The sequence below is a fragment of the Artibeus jamaicensis genome, unplaced genomic scaffold (genome assembly GCF_021234435.1).
Source record: "Artibeus jamaicensis isolate MK-2021 breed Jamaican fruit bat unplaced genomic scaffold, CSHL_Jam_final contig_585, whole genome shotgun sequence".
NCBI lineage: Eukaryota > Metazoa > Chordata > Mammalia > Chiroptera > Phyllostomidae > Artibeus > Artibeus jamaicensis.
This window is the reverse complement of record NW_026521894.1, coordinates 3,778,037-3,797,468: the sequence shown is the minus strand read 5'-3', so window position 1 is coordinate 3,797,468 and position 19,432 is coordinate 3,778,037. Positions and strand designations below refer to the sequence as shown.

Sequence of the window (19,432 nt, the reverse complement as noted above, 5' to 3'; positions counted from 1 at the left end):
CTCTTTGTCCTTAAGCTTTGAAATTTTAATTGTGATGTGTCGTCTTGTGGGCCTCTTTGGATTCACCTGGTTTGGGATGCTCTGTGCTTCCTTTACCAAATTAGGGGAATTTTCTTTCCTACATTTTTTTTTCATTTCCTGTATTTCCCCAGATATAATTCCAATTTCTTGCTCTTTCTCTTCTCTTTCTGGCACCCCTATAATGCAAATGTTGGAATGCTTGAAGTTGTCCCAGAGGCTGCTTACACTGTCCTGTTTATTTCTGATTCTTTTTTGTTGCTGTTGTTATAATTGATTCTTTTTTGCTTTCTTATGTTCCAAATCATTGATTTGATTCTTGGCTTCATTCACTCTACTGTTCATTCCCTGTTAATTGTTCTTTATTTCAATTAATGTGTCCTTCATTTCTGACTGGATCTTTTTTATGCCGTTGAGGTCCTCACTAGGTTCCTTGAGCATCTTTATAACCAGTGTTTTGAACTCTGCATCTGATAGGTTGCTTATCTCCACTTTGTTCAGTTCTTTTTCTGGAGTTTTGATCTGTTTTTTCATATGAGCCATGTTTGTTTATCTCCTCAGTTTGGCAGCCTCCCTGTATTTGTTTCTATGTACTAGGTAGATAGCTGCTATGACTTCCTGTCATTGGTAGCACAGCCTAATATAGTAAGTGTCCTGTGTAGTTCAGAGGCACAGTCTCCCCTATCCCCTGTCCTGGGTTCTCAAGGTATGCCCTTTGTGTTGGCTGAGTACACCTGCCTCTTGTAGTTGAGCCTTGGTTGCTGTTGGCATATCAATGGGAGGGATTAACCCAGGCCAGTTAGCTACAAGGTTTGGCTGTGACCACTGACCATTAACTTCCACCCTCCATGGAGGATCAGCTGTGCAGGGGCAGAGTGGTGATGCTCTGATGTGGTCTGTAGCTGTCCACTGGGTGCATTGGGCCTGGTGTTTCCTGGGTGTTAAAGGCCAAGGTTAGCCCTGACCTGTGTTTTGCCAGGGGCCATACTGCCTGAGCTATAAAGTAATGGCTGTTACTTGTGTTGGGCATTCCCAGGCACAGCCAAGCTGTGAACCTAGGCCGGCACTGCTAGAATGGGGCTTGTGGACACTTAGCAAGAGGTACAGGGGTTGGGGGAATCACTGAGGCCAGCTGTTGCGTGTTTGAGAGGATTTAGGAAGTTGTGAAGTTTGAGCCAAACCATCCATTCATACGGAAAAGCCACTGTCAATAGTGAATGAAACAGAGCTTCAGGATTTCCAGAGCAGGGCAAACAGTGTAAGCCAGGTTGATGAAGTCTGAGCTGTGGCCTGCTGGCTCTATGGCTTTGTGTGGGGAGGGTTCAGAAAAGGGAAAATGGCCTCTACCCACCTCTCTGTCTGGGATAAAGCTGTCCCCCAGCTCTTGCTGTGGTGCCAGACACCAGTTCGTCCCTGTATGCAACTGGTGCCTTTCAAGCTGTGACCCCGGTGCTAGACATCAGAGGTGGTGATTTTGGTAAGTGTTGGTTCTTTAAAAGAACGTGCTTGGGACTCCAGAATTTTCTTCCAGTGACTCAATCCCTGCTGGTTTTGGCAGCCAGAAGTTATGGGGACTTACCTTCCTGGCATTGAATCCTTGGGTGGGAACCCTGGGGTGGGGCTGGGAGTCCTTACTCCTTAAATATCCCTCCCAAATTGCTGTCCACCACATGTGTATGTGGGACCAGCCTGTTCGCATCTGCACCCTTCCTACCAGTGTTGATGGATGTGGTTTCTTTAATTCAGTAGTTGTCAGACTTCTATTCAACTCAATTTCTGATGGTTCTATAATTTAGTTGCATTTTTGATGTGGTTGTATAAGGAGGTGAGCCATGTTTATCTGTGCCACCATCTTGACCAGAAGTCAAGATGCTTCTTATCATGCCACCTGTTTGGCCTCTGGGAACAGAGGTCCTTTGGAATGTAGAACTAAGCAGATCTGTGGCAGTATGTGTTTTCAGCAAACAAAAGCCTAATTTGTTTCCATAATAACACTTAATAATTTCCAAAGTACTGGGGGAAGTCAAGGTTCTATTCCTGAAGGAGAGAACTGTATTTAGGAAAGGAAAAAATGTACCCTAACCAGATTGTGGGGTATAATGTATTCCACCTACATTTGAGACTGTATTGATGTCTGTGCAATTAACTAACTTCTGGTTTTGGACATTTGTTGAATCATGAATTAATGTTATGCCAGCCACTGTGTGTCTGGTGTCTTAGTCACCATGTTCTTAAGGCAAGAGTTAGCTCTGGTTCACTGACCTGGAATCTGGAGTTACATTGTTCAAAGTCACTCAGTGAGTGGAAAGCTGGGACTTGAACCTATGTCTGTTTGTCTTAAAAAGAAAATCATGCTCAACAATTAAAGTAGTGATTTAAATTTTTTCTCCAAGCTCTTTAAATGTGCTTTGTCTATATATTTAGTTATTTAAGGCAAAGGCTTTTTGAGTTTGTTGGACTGAAACATCTGTTCTACAGCTATTTTTAAATACAGGTTTATATATGTATGCATAGACAAATAGATATTTTTGCACATGTTAAACTATTTTATACTTATATCAAGTGTATATATTTAACTTCATTCTGTCTATTTATATGTATGTAACTTACACAAAGCAGGGTAAGGATAGATCATATGTCCTAGTTTTACTGCTGGGCCACCTTCAAAGAAATAAAGTTTAGCAATCAGAAGTAAAATAATTCTATGCCCTGGCTGATGTGGCTCAGTGGATTGACCGCTGATCTGTGAACCGAAAGGTCACTGGTTCAATTCCCAGCCGGGGCACATTCCTGTGTTGTAGGCCAGGTCCCCATTTGCAGGTGTGTGAGAAGCAACCAATTTATGTATGTCTTGCACATTTGTGTTTCCCTCTCTTTCTCCCTCCCTTCCCCTCTCTCTAAAAGTAAATAAATAAAATCTTTGAAAATAAAATAAAATAATTCTAATTTTCACTCTCCAGATTAAATTTTTTATTCTGTAGAATAACTTAAACCTTTTCCCCAGTATTTAGTTTTTTCTAGGTAAAGAAAGAGCTTAGGAGCAGACCCTGAAGGCTACAGTACCTTGTACTTACAAGCTTGATGGGTGGGCCCTGGGTGGTGTGGCTCAGTGGATTGAGTGCAGGCCTGCGAACCTAAGGCTCACTGGTTCGATTCCTGGTCAGGGCGCATGCCTGGGTTGTAGGCCAGGTCCATATTTGGGGGCATGTGGGAGGCCGACAGTTGATGTTTCTTTCCCCCTCTCTCTCCCTAGCGTTTTCTCTAAAAATAAATAAACTATTAAAAAAATTAAAACAGAAACAAAAAGAAGCTTCAAGGCTGGAGGTAAAGTTTTCTCCCTCTTCAAGGGTAGAGGGAGAAAGATTGTGAAGTCACACATTAGCCATTTGTAGTAGTTACAAATTAGTAATTTTAGTTCTTGTTATGGACACTGTTTTACTGGAACATAATTATTATAACACTTGGTTTTCTTATACATCATTGTATCACTTGTGATGCTTTTATCGGCATTAAATAATTATATAGTGTTTACTTTGTGCCATGTGCTGTTTGAGGTGCTTTATATATATTAACTGATTTAATATCAACACGACAACCTGTGAGGTGGCTACTGTTTTACTCCTTATTTTACAGATGAAGAAACCAAGGTGTACAGAAGTTAGGTAACTGGTTTCAGGTCTCACAACTGAGCAAGGACAAAATTAAACGAGGTTGAATCCAGGCAGTGTAGCTTCAGAGTTTATGCTTTAAGATAATTACAAACTATCACTCTTATGAAATAATAAAGCTTTATTTAATTATTAATATTTTCAACATTTACCCTACAGAATAATAATGTGGACATGGGCAGAAAATAAAATACTGTCTCAATCTTCTGCCCCTCCTGAATTGTTTTCCCTGCTCTGAATGGTTGGTGTTACAGTATTTCGATCATTGACCAGGTTGGGACTCTTTCTGGCCTATAAAGATCTTTGAGGTAATGGGATTTGCAAGACATCAGTTTTCTTTCGTAGTTTCTCATAATGCATTATAATGGGTAGGTAATTGCTTTTTCAGTCATAGAATAAAAATGTATTGAATTTACAAAGCATGAGGCTGAAATCAAGAAAACACAAGGAGATCAAAGCTGGGCAAGGGAGTGGGAGTGATGGACATCTCTGGGAGTATTGTTCATCTCTTTATTGTGCACGGGGTTAGAGCTCGTGGGCTTCCATGTAGTAGCCTGTGTGCATTTTTTCCCTTTTGGTGTATTGTACTTTCCTATTAGGATCAGGAGGTTAATTACAAACACGAGAACCGGGATTAGCTATTCCTGAGAGTAGAGAGAATGAATGTGGTTCTGCAGCCCTTTGCTCTTTCTCTGCTACCCACCCTGCTTAAAGAGTGACCAGGAATGGCACATACTTGGGACCTGTGCTGCTTGAATTCCTGTCTCCTGAGCCCAAGGAAGACATCACTTGTTGAGGACAGCACTATTTCTGAGCCTGGGTCTTGCTTCAGGATCCTTCTCAACACTGCTCCTAGCGTTCGCTGTCAGTCAGATGTGGTGTTGAAATAACACCTATTTACTATCTCTGACTGGGTGTTTAGAGCTACATCTAGCAATGACAGAAATCAAAACTGAGACCTGAAAGAGGGCTGAGATACCTCTCACCTAACAGATGAAAAGACTGAGGTAGAGGAATGTAAAGGCATTTGTTTAAGGTTATCTTTGTACTTTGCAGCAGAACTGGAATATAATGGGCTTCCTGCCTGCTAATACAGCACTCTCGCTCAGCCGCCTCTGTACTGCTTGTCTGAATTCACCCAGATTTCTTCGAGTCTAAAAATTTCCCAGCTCCAGAGAGTATCTTTGCTGGATATTTGTCACACTTTCCACACTGACCTGAGATGAAACGTGTTCCTTGCTTGCTGGGGCAGGGCTCACTGCTGGTCACCTGGGAGGTGGTGGCAGGGAAGTGGCCATGGAGGAGTGCTGCTGGAGTGTGCGGCCTGCTTGTGTCAGCAAGGCACACCTATACCCTCTCCCTGTCACATGAGCCAAAAGCCAGTTGTTCTGGGGGGGTCTCAGGTGGTGCTGCAGCTGCTTGGGGAACCCTTAGGCTGTCCTGGTTAAGGGTGCAGGCTTCGAAGTGGAACAGGCCTCTCTTCAAAGCTCAGCTTCATACTTACGGAGTGACTCTGGGAAAATGATAGTATTTCTCTCTCTGCCTGAGTGCCCTCACCTGTAAATGGCTGTATCTCAAAGAGTTGTTGTGGAGATGAAATGTGACAGTACATGTAAAGTGCTTATCACAGTGCTTGGCAGATACCATTAGCTACCGAGTGATGTCACAGAAAATGGCAAAATAAGGAACTCCAAGAACTGGTCCCTCCACTGAAGCAACCTGGCAAACAAGCTGGCAGAAACTGTCAGTCACCCTTTTCAGAACTCTAGAATCTAACTTAAAAACAAAACAAACCCAAAAAACCCTTCACATCTACTCGGACAAGGCATAGGTAGAAGGGCTGTCAAATTTTGACATTTAAGAAAATCTTTCAGGTCACTGGCTAACTGCTGCAGTTACACAGAGGAGACTTCAGTGACCGCACAACAAGAATGCAGTCTTTGCAAAAATAGTTTAGAAAAGTCACTAAACAAATGGACAACTCAATAAGCAGCAACAGCATATCAGGGAGAGAAGGGAGAATATGATTTCCAGTGATACTACATTACAATATTCAAAATGTCCTGCTAAAAATAAATGACCTACTAAATAGGAAAGTATGGCCTATTCACAGAAGAAAAGAAGAAATTGACAGAAACCGCCCCTAAAGGAAGGCCAGTCACTGGTTGTTGGCATCTTAGAATTTAGCATAATTATTAAAAGAAAACTTTGTTGGTTATTACTGGCAATATCATGCTTTCTTTTGGTTTTATATTGCATTATGAATAGTATAAATATTTTGCCCATTTCTCAGTGGAAAACACCGTTTGGTGAAAAATGACCAGTTTACACTTGAAGAATATTAAAATTGAGAAAATTTTACCCATAGATCAGGCCTTGAAAACATATATCCTCTCATCTATCTATTATTTTTTAATGCTCACACAAGTGAATAAAATTAGATAACAGTCTTTCTATTTTAAATTAATCACTTATTAAAGGACATTTGAATTTAACACATTGTTCTTATTTGAAATATAGTTTATTTGGTATGACATAAAAAACAAAGCCTTTATGCCATAATCTTTCCCTCTCTTTAGCTGCTCAGACATGGTACATTCCTGTTTTCTTGCCTTTCAAGAAATGCTACTGGTGTTGCCAGTAGCATGAGCACGGTTTTTCCTTTCCTTGTTGAGTCATGTGAGTCATAGAAGCTCTGTAACCTGCGTGGGTTTGGGCAGAAATCAAGTCATCTTGAAAGTGAGGAAAGATTCTTCCCACAGAGACTCAGGAACATAGAGGAATCATCTGGCAATGAACAGAAATTTAGATTGGCTACGGAATTGGCTGTCGACATGTTAAAACTAGAGCCAGAATTCCAGGTTATACGCTGACCAGGTCTAAGTGGTTACAGAAAGCCTTATTTGTGTCCTGAAAGATCCAGTCGAATATCTGTGTGCCCCAGATTCACCAGTGAATGAACTGGCTACTCAACCCAGTCTCCTTTTTGGTCCAAAGCAGTGGCAGTAGAGTTGTACATTGAGAGCACAAGGCCTTCATTCACACACGTGGCAGAGCCCTGGCTTGAACTTGAGCTTAGGAGGATGCAGTAGATGCAGGAACAATTGTTCTAGTATCCTCTAGAAGAGGAGTTTGCTGGTGAGAAAGACAAGCAGGATCTGAATGGCATCTGTGATGGGGCTGAGGAAGATTCTGTTGGCCAAGCTTTTGGTTGCAGTTGGAGTTGAGGTTGGATATAGGTTTCGGGTTGTGGTTGGGATTTGGGTTGTGGTCAGGATTCGGGTTGTGGTTGGCCTGGTCGTGGAGATCATGGACTCTGACGGTGTGGTCATTGCTGAGGAAAAAAAATGGCATCAGAACCTCTGGTGTGTAGTGGGTAGGCAGTAGAGAAATGAGGCTAACCTGACTGAACACTGGAGCCAGGATTCATGGACAAAATTTAATGAGAAGGTGGCAAGGGCCAAATGTTTGTAGAGGAGGGGAAAACTCAGGGGAACAGAATGTCAAGGAAGAACATTCTCTACCCTTAAGGTCTACACAGTCCTACAGGGGAAGGAATGTATACTTATGTAACTACTGAATTTGCTGTTGGCTTGGTTGTCCGTCCTCAAGTGTCCTTAATATTGCATTAGACGAATCAGTGCCAATATGATGTGAATGGCATAATTATTTTTTGTGGCTGATTTCAAAGGTTGTGTGTAAAGCTTGTAGGAATTAGTTACCACCCTGGCTGGGTTGCTCAGTTGGTTGAAGCATTGTCTCACACCAAAAGGTTGTAGGTTCAACCTCCAGTCAGGGCACATGCCTGATTGCATGTTCAATCCCTGGTCTGGTCACTATGGGAGGCAACTAATCAATGTTTGTTACCTCGATGTTTGTCAGTCTCTCTCCCTCTCAAATCAATAGACATATCCTCAGGTGAGGATTAAAACAAAAAAACAAACAAACTGGTTTCCAGCCAGACCTAAGGATGGCTACTTCTTTAAAGTAAGTGAAAAGAGACACTGCGCAAACCCCTGAATCTCTTTCTGTGGTTTCCGAGGCACCGGTCATTTTCCCGTGCAGTGTCTGACTACACGCTGGTTCTCTGAGGTCGCCTTTGCTGAGAAGCAGAGAAAGCCAAGCCTGCAACTGTGTGTGGGGAATGGGAAGTGGGTGGTGGGAGGGTGGGATATCTGATCCTGGAAAAACTGGAGCTTGGCAGTGATGCCTTCAAGGGTCTGAGTTGACCACGGAAGGGACTATGAGGAAGGGTATTGTCCAGCAACTTGCTTAGGCCCATGGTTCCTTTGCCTGCTTGGAGGGTGCCTTTAAGTCTGTGGCATTGCCTTATCTCATTTAACATTTCCCCAGACATTTCTCTGGCATCTCACTGAACCAGAAAGTCTGACACAACCACTATATTTTCCTTTTTTCAACTGGATTTGATTAGCATGGAGATAAGGAGTCCTGACTAGAAATGATCTTTCCCCCACCTTTCTTAGCATTTATACTCCTGTTCATACTGAAAGTGACCTTGAAGAAGACAATAACATCCTGACAGTCCTGTCACTGAGGGGAAAACACCAGTGAAACAGTTAAGACTTTTATGTAATAGTTTCATTAGGCATAATCACTTTAAAATTTGTTTATGAAAATAGATACCCCTTTGACCACATTTGCAGTGTATGACTGGTGGGAATGGGCAGGAGTAGATGTATTGCAGTGTTTTGGAGCTCCTGAGGAGGACTGAGACACTGAGAAAGGTTAATGTTTCTTGTTGTTGGTTGAACCTTGTATTTAAAAACTTTATTAAAAGAAGATCGTCTTTATAGTTTTGATGTAAGTCTAAGAAAAGTGTAGAAAATATAAGATGTAGAATTTGAGTCTTAGTTTTTCTATTTACCTTTGGTGTGACCTTAGGCTAACTTGACCTATATTTTCTGAACTTCAATTTCTTGAATTTGTTTTAGCTCCCTATAGGTGAGACAAAGAAGAAGACAGAGAGCAGAAAGGAAGGGCAAGGGGCTCCAGAAGTTGAAGACTACCACCTGTGAAAGACCAGGGCAAATTCCTGGTGGTGTTGGTAGTGGCCGAAGGACATTCTGAGAATGAATGCAATTTTTGGTATTTTTATGCTGTTGGTTCTTCTTTGTGCAAATCTGCCTCCTCTTTCCTATACCTGCGAAGGTTTATGTGAGTTGGAAGCCCATGGAAATTAAAGAGGGAGCTGACTTTCATATTGCTGTCTATGCGGCATTGAATAGAAATAGCTCCCGAGAAAGCAGCACTCTGGAGTCATAGGTGACTGTGGGGACATAAGGCCACTAGAAATTGACAGAAGTCTTCGGGATGACTTTTTCTACCGGGCATAAGATAAGGGGTTGAGCCAATCTTAAGTAGGATTCAAGGTACTAGAAGGCTTAACTGATATCTGGGTATTGTGTGACTAAAAGACTTTTTCCTGGGTACCCACAAAGTAACTTTCCAGGCTGATTGAGTTCACTGTCAGATATGTAAACAGGCTACAAAAAAACTTACCTTGTTTCTTCAGTTTCAGAGAAGAAAATGTAGCCATTTTTTGTACATTGACAGCAAAGGCTCTGTGGAGGGTAAATCAATGAGAGATAATGGTGAGGACCTCAGCTGTGGAATGCACAAGATCCGCTCACATTTCTGCCTTCCCAGAGGTTTCTAACCTCTTAGGTCCTTTTATGCTCACTTTCTGTACAGCACAATTAGCAGATCATTAAGTACTGGTCCGCTCTATATTGTCTTAACTAAGATCCTCCTGATCTTGCTCCAGAGGAGATCATGTCCATCCCCCGCCCCAGACAACTTCATCACCCTGAATTCTCCACAGGCTGGTATCCACCTCTGGTCTTTGTTCAAGCTAGTCCCTCTGCCTGTAGCATCCCTCCAGACCACATCTGGCCACGTATTGAACAGTAACTCTGTGATGTCGTTTTCCCTATAATCGTTAATCCACACAGGTCAGATGACGTGCCCCTCTACAGCATTGTCTTGCTATGAGCCTCTCCCTGTGCTGGAAGGCCAGCACCTTGAGAGCAGGTTCTGTCGTCGACAATGACCGACACACAGTAGATGCTTAATAGTCATTAAATGATCTGTAGAATTTGGTGTGTTTTTCTTATATAAGTAGGTCCATTATTATATCAGCCTCTTGTTCATACATTCAACAGTTAGTTAATGAGAGTGCACAACATGCCAATCACTGTGCTCAGTGCTGAGGGGACAGTGGTGAACTGGACAGGCATAGTCTTACCCTTGTGGCATTTATAGTCCCTCCAGAGAGACAGATTTTAAGTGAATAATCAACTAACAAATTGTGTAGTTGATCACAGTGGTGATAGGTGCTCTGACAAAGCAGTGAAAGTGTGAGAGTAAAAACAGGGATATGGAACTTACCTGGGAGTTTAGGAAATTCTATCCTGAGGATGGGATGTTTAACCTCAGTAATCATTTCTGTAATGGCCTTGCCTCACCAAACCTCACTGTCAAGTTCATGGCCAGACATCTCTTCATACCACTTTTGTGCCCTACCAGCACAGAGGAGTTCCCTGCTTTCTTTATCTCCCATCACATGTGTTGCTCCCCTCTCCTTGTTGGCCTTGCTGATCAAGGCTGTTTGTGTACATTGCAGACAAGCAGAGAAGCCAGTGCATCAAAGTGTGGTGCGAGTCAAGAAGGTCTGGAGACCACACTGTCAGTGGGAATGTGCTGTTTCTAGTGCATATTGTCCCTGCTTGGTCTTTCATCTTTTGTTGCTGTAATGAGGAGAGATGAAAGGAGAAGTTGTTGCTGTAATTAGCCTTGGCTGGCCTAGAAGAGACTGCTGTAGTTGTGAGGCTGGATTGTAGCAGCTCCTTTTGGACTCGGCTCTTGCAGGTCTCTCTGTGAGAGCCATCTAGGTCCAAGCGGGCCCTGGGAGTGGCAGGTGAGTGTGGGATGGCTTGTCCGCATCATCACCACCACTGTCCACAGAGACCCGGTTGTTGTTCACAGTGGACAGAGACTGGTGGTCAGACTTGTGCTTTCAGCCCAAAATGACAGGCCAAAACTCTATGGACCTCTCAACATTTGGTCTCTAAAGTAAACTTGGTAACAAATCCCTGGCTGGGAGGAAGGTTTTGTTAAAGTGCAATGTGAGCCCCTGGTTGGTCTCACATTGAAATGAGAGTGTGTCCTTTTGGTGTGACGCTAGGAAGCCAATCATTATGCAGTCATCACACTTTCTGTTTGCAAGCTATTTCCAAAAGGAATCTATGTTTTAAGAAACGATTTTCCAGTTTGAATATAGAGAATTTGAAACAAATAGGGTGCCCAGTGACAAAGATTCTTTGCTCGATCAAACTTCAATCAGGAGGAGGTTCAGCTTCGGAGCCTCCTCCTAGGCATCTGTGCACTGCTTGTAAAATCCAGATTTAGCAAGAACAGTCAGTTTAACAAGAACTTCTTTTTAAATATTTTTTTGAAGATTTTATTTATTTTTAGAGAGGGGGGAGGGAGAGAGAAACATCGATCAGTTGCCCCTCATACATACACACCCAGACCTAGGACTGAACCTGCAGCCCAGGTATGTGCTTCGACTGGGGATTGAACAGGTGACTTCTTGCTTTTCAGAACAACACCAACCATCTGAGCCATAACAGTCAAAACTAACAAGAACTTCTGATAACCCTTAATGTCTGATTGAGTTCCTCATTTTCTACCATCTCCCAGGTGATATTTTATCACCTTGGCATGCCCTTCAGCAATAATCCTGTTAGGGCAGCTTGGCTAGAAATTCCTAACCCCGCTTACAGTCCTTGATGTTTCCTTTCAGTTATTTTCCCTCCACTGACGCCCACCCTGCTCCTTGGCTATACATTTCCACTTGCCCATGTCATATTCATAATTGAGCCTGATTCTATACTGAGGTCTCTTTTCTTCTATTGCAATAGTTCTGAATAAAATCTTTATATACACACACACATATATATGTATTATGAGTGTATGTATGTGTTTTCTTTAACACCAATTCTTTCTGTTTATGTTGAACATACATGGTATGTGTGTGTGTGTGTGTGTGTGTGTGTGTGTGTGTATGTAAACTCCTATAGGTAAAAGGCCAAAAATGGTGAGGCAGAAGAGGAGTGTACGTATTGAATTCTCCATATCATATCTAGATTGTATTTTGAGTCTTCCAAGATCAGTATAAAACTGCATAAGCCCAATATGAAGTTGTAAAAGCCCAAATCCTATGTATAGGTTCTTACTGTATCTCAACTGTTGTTACGTTTGTGGAAGGAGGAGATGTCCAACTGGCCTGGAAGGACCCTTCATGTGTGCCCTGGAGGAAGTATAGGACGCTGCTGTTGCAGGCCAGGTCTGCTCTGTGCCAGAAGCCTATGGAGTTGTTATTCATGTCCAGTGCTCGCAGGACCACTGAACGGGTCCTGGAACTCACAGGAACAAGTACTAGGAAGAAATGATAAGGAGACAATCAGACACCTATGTAGCAAGAAGGGATGAGGGTCATGAAATCAACATTAACTGTGAAAAAAAGTTACAAATAGCATGTACATATAGTGTGATCCCACTTTTATGGAAGTTGAAAAAGTCTGGAAGGAAAGCTATCAAGATATTAACTACGATGATTTCTTGGTAGTGGGATTACAGATGATTTTTCTTTTCTTCCTACTGCTTTTTTGTGTTTTCTAAACTTTCTACAGTAAAAGATAGATAAAAGGAAACCCATTCTCTTGTCCTGGTTTTGCTATGTACCAGGGGTGAGACTCGAGGCTGTCTCTTAACCTCTTGAGCCTGGGTCTCATCTGTCAGATGAAGAGGATGAATGTACCCCTTCTTTCAGGGGCCGTGGAATATTGGAAGAGTAAGGGTTGATGCATGTGAACGGGTCAAATGGGCCCCCTGGGAAGTGCTTCCTAAAAATTGGCAATGTCATTGCCAAGTTAAAGCTAAGCCTGTTTCCTAGTCTTAGAAATGCTGAAGCTTTCGGTCTCTGTTGTTGAGGGTGAGGGAAGGGGTGCCTCTGAGCCCCTAGGGCCCTAATCCAGGTAACTGTCAAATGACCCCTTAGAGTTCCCTAACCTTCTTCATTCAGCTGAGGCTCTTGTGACCTAGCTGGCATATACTCACAGCGGACTCCACTGACACTTGTTATTTCCATTTAGTAGTTTCATAATTATGTAATTGGGAGACAATTTCAAGAGAATATTTCATTTCCTTCCTTAAAAGATATCTGTTGAAGGAATTCCTTGATGCTAAGGTGTGTACCAGGGTACTTTCAAACTCCCAAAATTCCTTCAAAGACTTCCCCTTCACAAACTAAAGAACATGGATCATGTAGCACAATAGGATCAGGCAGTCCTGGTTCTGAATTCTAGCTTTAACAAATCAGTTGACCTCTGAGCCTCAGTTTCCTTATTCTTCATTATTCACTTCACAAATATTTATTGAACGCCCACTTTGCACCAGGCCTAATTCTAGGTCTGGACATAGTGATGTGATCCTTTTCACCTGGAGATCCTTATCTTGAAAGGAGTAAAGAGAACAATGCCAAGACTTTAGTACATTGTGGATGTTAGATAAATTACAATTGTTATTATTTCTAGCACAAAACACTTCTCTGTTCTATTTGTGATTGCCAATTAATGTGGGCTGAGCCAGGTCCCATGGGCCCTGACTTGCTCGGTGAGAACCTGGCATTTGTCCTGGATGTGTGCATGGTGGTGAGGTGGACTGTGACAAGTGATGCTGTCATCTGGGTAGTCACCAAACCTGTCAGCTCTCCTTGGGCATGCTCTCGCTTCTGTCCTTTCTTCTGCTTCCTCTCACTCACCCTGGCTCATGTCCTTCTTTCTTCTCGCCTAGGCATCTGTTTTATTTGGATTTCTGGTCTCCATGCTCTCTTCCTTTCAGACTGCAGCCAGATCAGACTTCCACACGTAACACTTCCATCCAGACACTCCTTTCCCAAATCTTTAAAGTGCTCTTATTTCTAGAGCATCTAAACATTTCTGCTTCTTTTCTGTCAGTTACAGTACCCAGCATGTAGCTTTTGTGATCCTTGTAACCTAGCTCGCTCTGCTGTTTGCGCCCCACTCCAGGGGCAGCCAGCCTTCCTCCAGTTCTGCAGGCACACTGACCTCACACTGGCATGGCAAAGACCTGGACCTGGTCTGTGTTCATGTCTTGCTGTCTGTGTGCAATCCTTACTTCATTCTTATCGCACATTTCATCCCCATTAACTTTCCAAAATCCTGCTCATGACCCACCACCGGGTCAATTCAGCCTTCTTTTCCTCTCACTCCTGAAACATTTACGTTTTTCACGTTTTTTACTGAGTGCTTAATTACATTTTGGCTTACTTGTGTACTGTGGTTTCATCTGCATGAGTGTCTGGCCAGCCCAGTGCTGGGTACCTGGAGGGCAGTAAATAACTACTAATTGAAAAAAGTTGTGCATCCAATATTGTATAGTAAATACTCTTAAAGCTGAACATTTGGGGAAAAAGACAGACAAGTTACGTCTTTTTTGTCCACAGAAGTAAAAAATGGAGGCAGATGCTGACCTAGTATAGTCTTAACATAAATGTCATTGCATTAGGGGTTTCTTTCAATGATATGAAGACAGACCCAGGGAACCTGTTGTAAGATATTGCCTAAGCTGCAATTGTCTCGGGACCTGCTAAGCCATTTATACATGACTTACCAATGTTGACACAAACCCTGATATTTAGAGATTTTCAAAATCAAAATAAGGAGAAGTTAGTTTGTGTGGGCATTTACTTGGTCTCTGTAAAAGTTAGCACCCTGCTCAGCCGAGTCCTGCAATGACACTCTACAGGGAAATCACAGAGAGTGTCTTGTGATCATAGGTGTGGAATCTGGCACTTCAAATTCTTGTGGGCACAGGGTTTTGACTCAACTTAAAGTATTCCTACAGTGTATTGCAGAACTGTAGCACATTCTGAGATGAAATCAGGTAAGTTGGGGGAAGTACATTGCATCATTTCTTCCTTCCCCTTTTCTCTGCTCCACCACTACCTCTGGAAATGCTGCAATTTCCCTTTTACCCAGCGCGTTCCCTTTCAAGGGGTCTTTCCTTTTAACCTGTCTTACTAATCATCTTTTGACTCCTATTTTCTCCTGTCTTCCTGCTTTCAGAAAGCTCATCACCCCTCCGTCTCTGCACCCTCTACCCTAGTTTCACAAGGTAGGTTTCTGTTTGTTCCATTTCAACAGCAAAATCCTTCACCTTGGGAAGTATCTTAAGTCAGAGCTCTTATCATCTCCTTTTTAGTAGTCCCTCCGGCCCCCCAGGTCCTTTCCCATATACGTGGTCACATATATGTCCTCCTTATCTTCATCTTGAATTACAAGATTATCCTCCCTGCCCTATAGGACAAGATCCACTGTCTGAGCAAGTAGGACACAGTGAGCCTTATCATAATTGAGACGTTTAGTGACAGTACCCATGAAAATAAAAGAAAAAGAACAAACTATAAGCTGGCATGGGTGTGTGAAGACAGGCTATAGTCATTTACCTGCCAAAGCTTGGAATCTGCAGACCATGGGTATGGCTATCACCCTGGCACTCTCTGCAAAACTTGGTTAGAGTTTTAAGAGAGGCAGGATAGCACAGCATGTAAGAGGACAGCTCTGAAGCTGGACAGCCTGGCCGAACAAAGCTGGACTATTATTTAGGTTCAAATGTTAGTTATGTTACTAGTGATCTTAGATAAAACTTTGACTTACCTGTGCCTCAGTTGTCATCTGTAAAATGGGATGATAATAAATAGCATTGACCCCTAGAACAGTACTCAGCACTTAATAAGTATCAGCTCTGGTTACTATAATTGAGAGGTATATAGTGTAGTGGTTAAGGGCAGAGTCTCTGAAGATAGATTGCTCAGGTCCCCACCCCAGCTCTACCAGTTAAGTAGTTCCATGACTTGAGCAAGTCACTAGCATTTCTACTTCTGTGTTTTCATCTACAAAATAAGAATGACAGTGGTCTCTACCTAATAGGTTGTTATGAGAACTAAATGAATTTATACATGTAAGCTACTATATTAAATGTTGTGAAAATAATGAGAAGGCACTTGCCTTGACTTGTAGGTTTAGCTGATACCAAAACAGATATTTATAAAATATTACTAGGCGCCTTTAAGAAAAACTTGATTAGGAATGAAAGGAACAAGATTCAAGAGCCAGTTCTGCCACTTACTAGCAGTGAGACCCCAAGCAAGTCATTTAACTTCTCTCAGCTTCAGGCTCCTTATGTAGAAGACAGGATAGCAATACTTTCCCTGTCCAGCAAACTGGATTTTTTGCTTGTGTACTAAATGCGAACAATGCCTCCTGGAGTTGTGCAATAGACAGTCATCCACAGTGGCACTGTTTTATTAAATGGGTGTGAAAAGATTATAAAATGTGATGCAATTATCATCCCTTAAGATAATAAATATGCCGATTTTAAGTCAGGACTTGCTGTGGGTGTGCTCTTGCTGGGTCTCAGTTAGCCTGGGGGGATTTAATGACTCCTTGTCACTCAGGTTGGCACAGGGAGTATGCAGAAATGTTTCCACCCAAACCACTCTCTCCCATATTCTCATTCTTTCTGTCCCCACTGCCCATCTGGGTCAAAAATGTGTATTTTGTATCAATGACAGCAGAGATGGAGAGCTATGTTATGAAATTCTTGTAAACTCCCCTTAGAGAAAAAAGACAATAGAGAGAATAGCTTCTACTCACTTGTGTAGACCTTGTTGTCTTCGTAAACATCTGAACTGGCCATGATGCCAGTGGTGGGGACGACAGCACTGAAGGACATGCATCTGTCACTGTCATTTGCAGAGCTGGCAGAAATAAACAGCATTCCGAGGCACAGAAACAGCCGCAGGGATGGCAGCAGGGACCCAAGGACTGCCATGATCTTGGTCTGTTCGGACAATGCTTGATCTGGAGCTGGGGAAGATCTCACCTAGAGTTTATATGCTGGAGTTTCTGGGTTAGGTCATACATGCAAATTCTGCTGTAACCACACCCTGGCTTCTGAAATTTGTTACCATGATCCTTTATCAATTCCAATTTTGCTCAAGAAAGAGAATGTACTGATTATGGATTTATTCTGCATCTCACTCACCTTAGTACCTGCTATTTGAAGAATGCTGTGGAGAAAGGCTTAATGCTGGCAAAGTAAAATTAGGGGTTGAGTAATCATTATATGCCTGGCTCATTTATAAGCTCCACTCTTCTCCCTGTAGGAAACTTAGGCATAAAAACCATCTTTTCTTGGAATATTACATATCCATTCCCCACACTCTTTAATTGACCATGTCTCCAATCCCAGTTTATTTTGTGACTAGCATAGAACTAAAAACATTGTGCTTCTGGATTTACACTTGGAAAGAAATAGCTTTTTCCATCTTGCACTGTAGAGCAAGGAAACTACTTTTTAAAAATCAGAAAACATGTTTTTCATATCTCTGATTTACTCACTGAAGGAAGAAAGAGGGCAGAAATATTTTACCATGTGAGAAGAAAGAAAACAAAAAATGTAGAGTTGAGTCAAAATATGAACTATTTCTTAAGAAAAGCACTTAAGAAATGGTGGAGTAAGGACCTCTGAAAAACTCACTCCTCCCAAAAAGCAGTGAGAACTCTAACAAAAATGGTAAAAAATATTTTCCTGAACTCTACATATTAACTAAAGCTTGCAACAATCTGGGAAGCATTTGTTTAAGAAAAATGGCTGAATATTTTTAAGCACAGTGTTAGGGCATTTTAACTTGTCCTATTCCCATCCCCTCACCCTGTCTCTACAGTAGCCGTAGAAACTAACAGCCTTACAATGGTTGTCATGAAAACTAGCAAACTGACAGCCAATGTAATGTAACAGAATAGGTTTGGAGCTTTCTATAAAAGCTCCATACTTACAGAATTGTCTTTATTTGACCTGACTCAGAAAGTGGACACAGTCTTATTCCTAGGGTATTTGTTAAAAACAAAGAATGGGATTTTTTAAAACATTGCAGCTGCCTGAGGCTGTGGTTCCAATTGATACTAACCAAGAGCTGTGCAAAAAAATGTAAAAGAAAAATCTGGGGAATAAAATGTTGGTTGGGGCCCTTGAAAATCTCTGACAAATTCCTGGGAATCTAGAAGGACGTGTGTATATAGGGCTGTGGACATACCCAAGAAAGCCCTAATCACTCATTTCTGGCTCTGTACAGGCATATCTGTACAGGCAGGAAAATAGGGCTACATCAGAGCTGTAAACTACGTATCTAGTCATTGAAAGTATGCCTTCAAACACACCCACAGAGGAATTTGGCAAAGGCTGGGAAACATATTGGTGCAAACATTAAAGACATTTGTGTTTATTTGTTAGCTGACTACTAAGCTAACTGAGCAGGGACATCAATGGCCACACATGATAAAGAATATAGGCCGTATAGAATTAAATCAGATAAGTCACTAAACAAACAACAGCAACAACAACAAGTAATAACAACCAATGGAAACTGCAATAAACCTTGGGAGGGAATCTGGTGTCCAGAATGGCCAAATTATAATGTTTAATTTTTTTTAATTATAAGACATATCAAAAACAGAACATATGATCCATACATAGGAAAAACTCCAACCAATAGAACCTGTCCCCAAGGAAGCCAGATGTTGGACTTACTAGACAAAGACATTAACTCAAGTATTGTAAATATGTTTAAGAAATAAAAGGAAAATATAAGAAAGACTCACAAAATAAAGAATATTAATAAAGAGATAGAGATGATTAAAAGTACCAAAAAATCTACAGGTGAAAAGTATAACTAAAATGAAAAATTCACTAGAAGGACTGAACAACAGATTTGTTAGAACTAGAAGAAGAAATTATCAATAAACTTGAAGATATTCAATAAACATTAAATAAATTCAACAAAAGAAGCACAACTTGTACACTGAAAACTACAAGACACCCAGAATAGCCAAAATGATGTTGAAACAATAATAACAAGGTTGGAGAACTCACACTAAGCAATTTCAAAACTTACTACAAAGCTATAGTAATCAACACAGTATGGTATTGGTGTAAGGGTAGACATACAGATTGGTGGAAAAGAGTTGAGAGCTCAGAAATAAACCTGTTTATTCATAATCAACTGATTTTTGACAAGGGTACCAGGACAATCTGATGGGGGAAAGCATAGTCTTTTTAACAAATGGTGCTGGGACAACTGAATATCCACATGCAACATTATGAAATTGGGCCTCTTTCTCACACTATGTCAGCTCAACATGGACCAAGAACCTAAATGTAAGAATTTAAGCTATAAAACTTGTAGAAGAAAATGTAGGTATAAATCTTCATAGCCTTGATTTAGGCAACAGTTTAATGGATATAATACCTAAAGCAAAAGCACCCAAGGGAAAAAATATGGACTTCATCAATGTTAAAACGTTAAATGTTAACATTTATGGACATCATCAATGTTAAAAGCTTTTGTTCTTCAAAGGACTTCATCAATGTTAAAAGCTTTTGTTCTTCAAAGGACACTGTCAAGAAAGTGCAGACAATTCAAATAATGGAAAAAGTATTTGCAAATCATATATTTGATTAAGGCCTAGTATATGGAATATATAAAGGACATTTACAACTCAACAATAAAAAGAAAAATACCCCAATTTAAAAATGAGCAAACAACTTGAATACTTTCTCCAAAGATATACAAATGGCCA

At 41.4% G+C, this 19,432-nt stretch overlaps 1 protein-coding gene across 1 annotated transcript; it reads right to left on the bottom strand.

Moving 5' to 3' along the window:
• Positions 1 to 6,566: 6,566 nt before the first annotated feature.
• Positions 6,567 to 16,645, bottom strand: PLET1 (placenta expressed transcript 1). The gene is made up of 4 exons (XM_037154975.2): positions 16,448 to 16,645; positions 11,945 to 12,146; positions 9,207 to 9,268; positions 6,567 to 7,020 (listed from the first exon to the last, which is right to left on the bottom strand). The coding sequence occupies exons 1-4, from the start codon at positions 16,623 to 16,625 to the stop codon at positions 6,806 to 6,808; spliced, it is 657 nt and encodes a 218-aa protein (XP_037010870.2). The 5' UTR covers positions 16,626 to 16,645; the 3' UTR covers positions 6,567 to 6,805.
• Between the last annotated feature and the right edge of the window lie 2,787 nt (positions 16,646 to 19,432).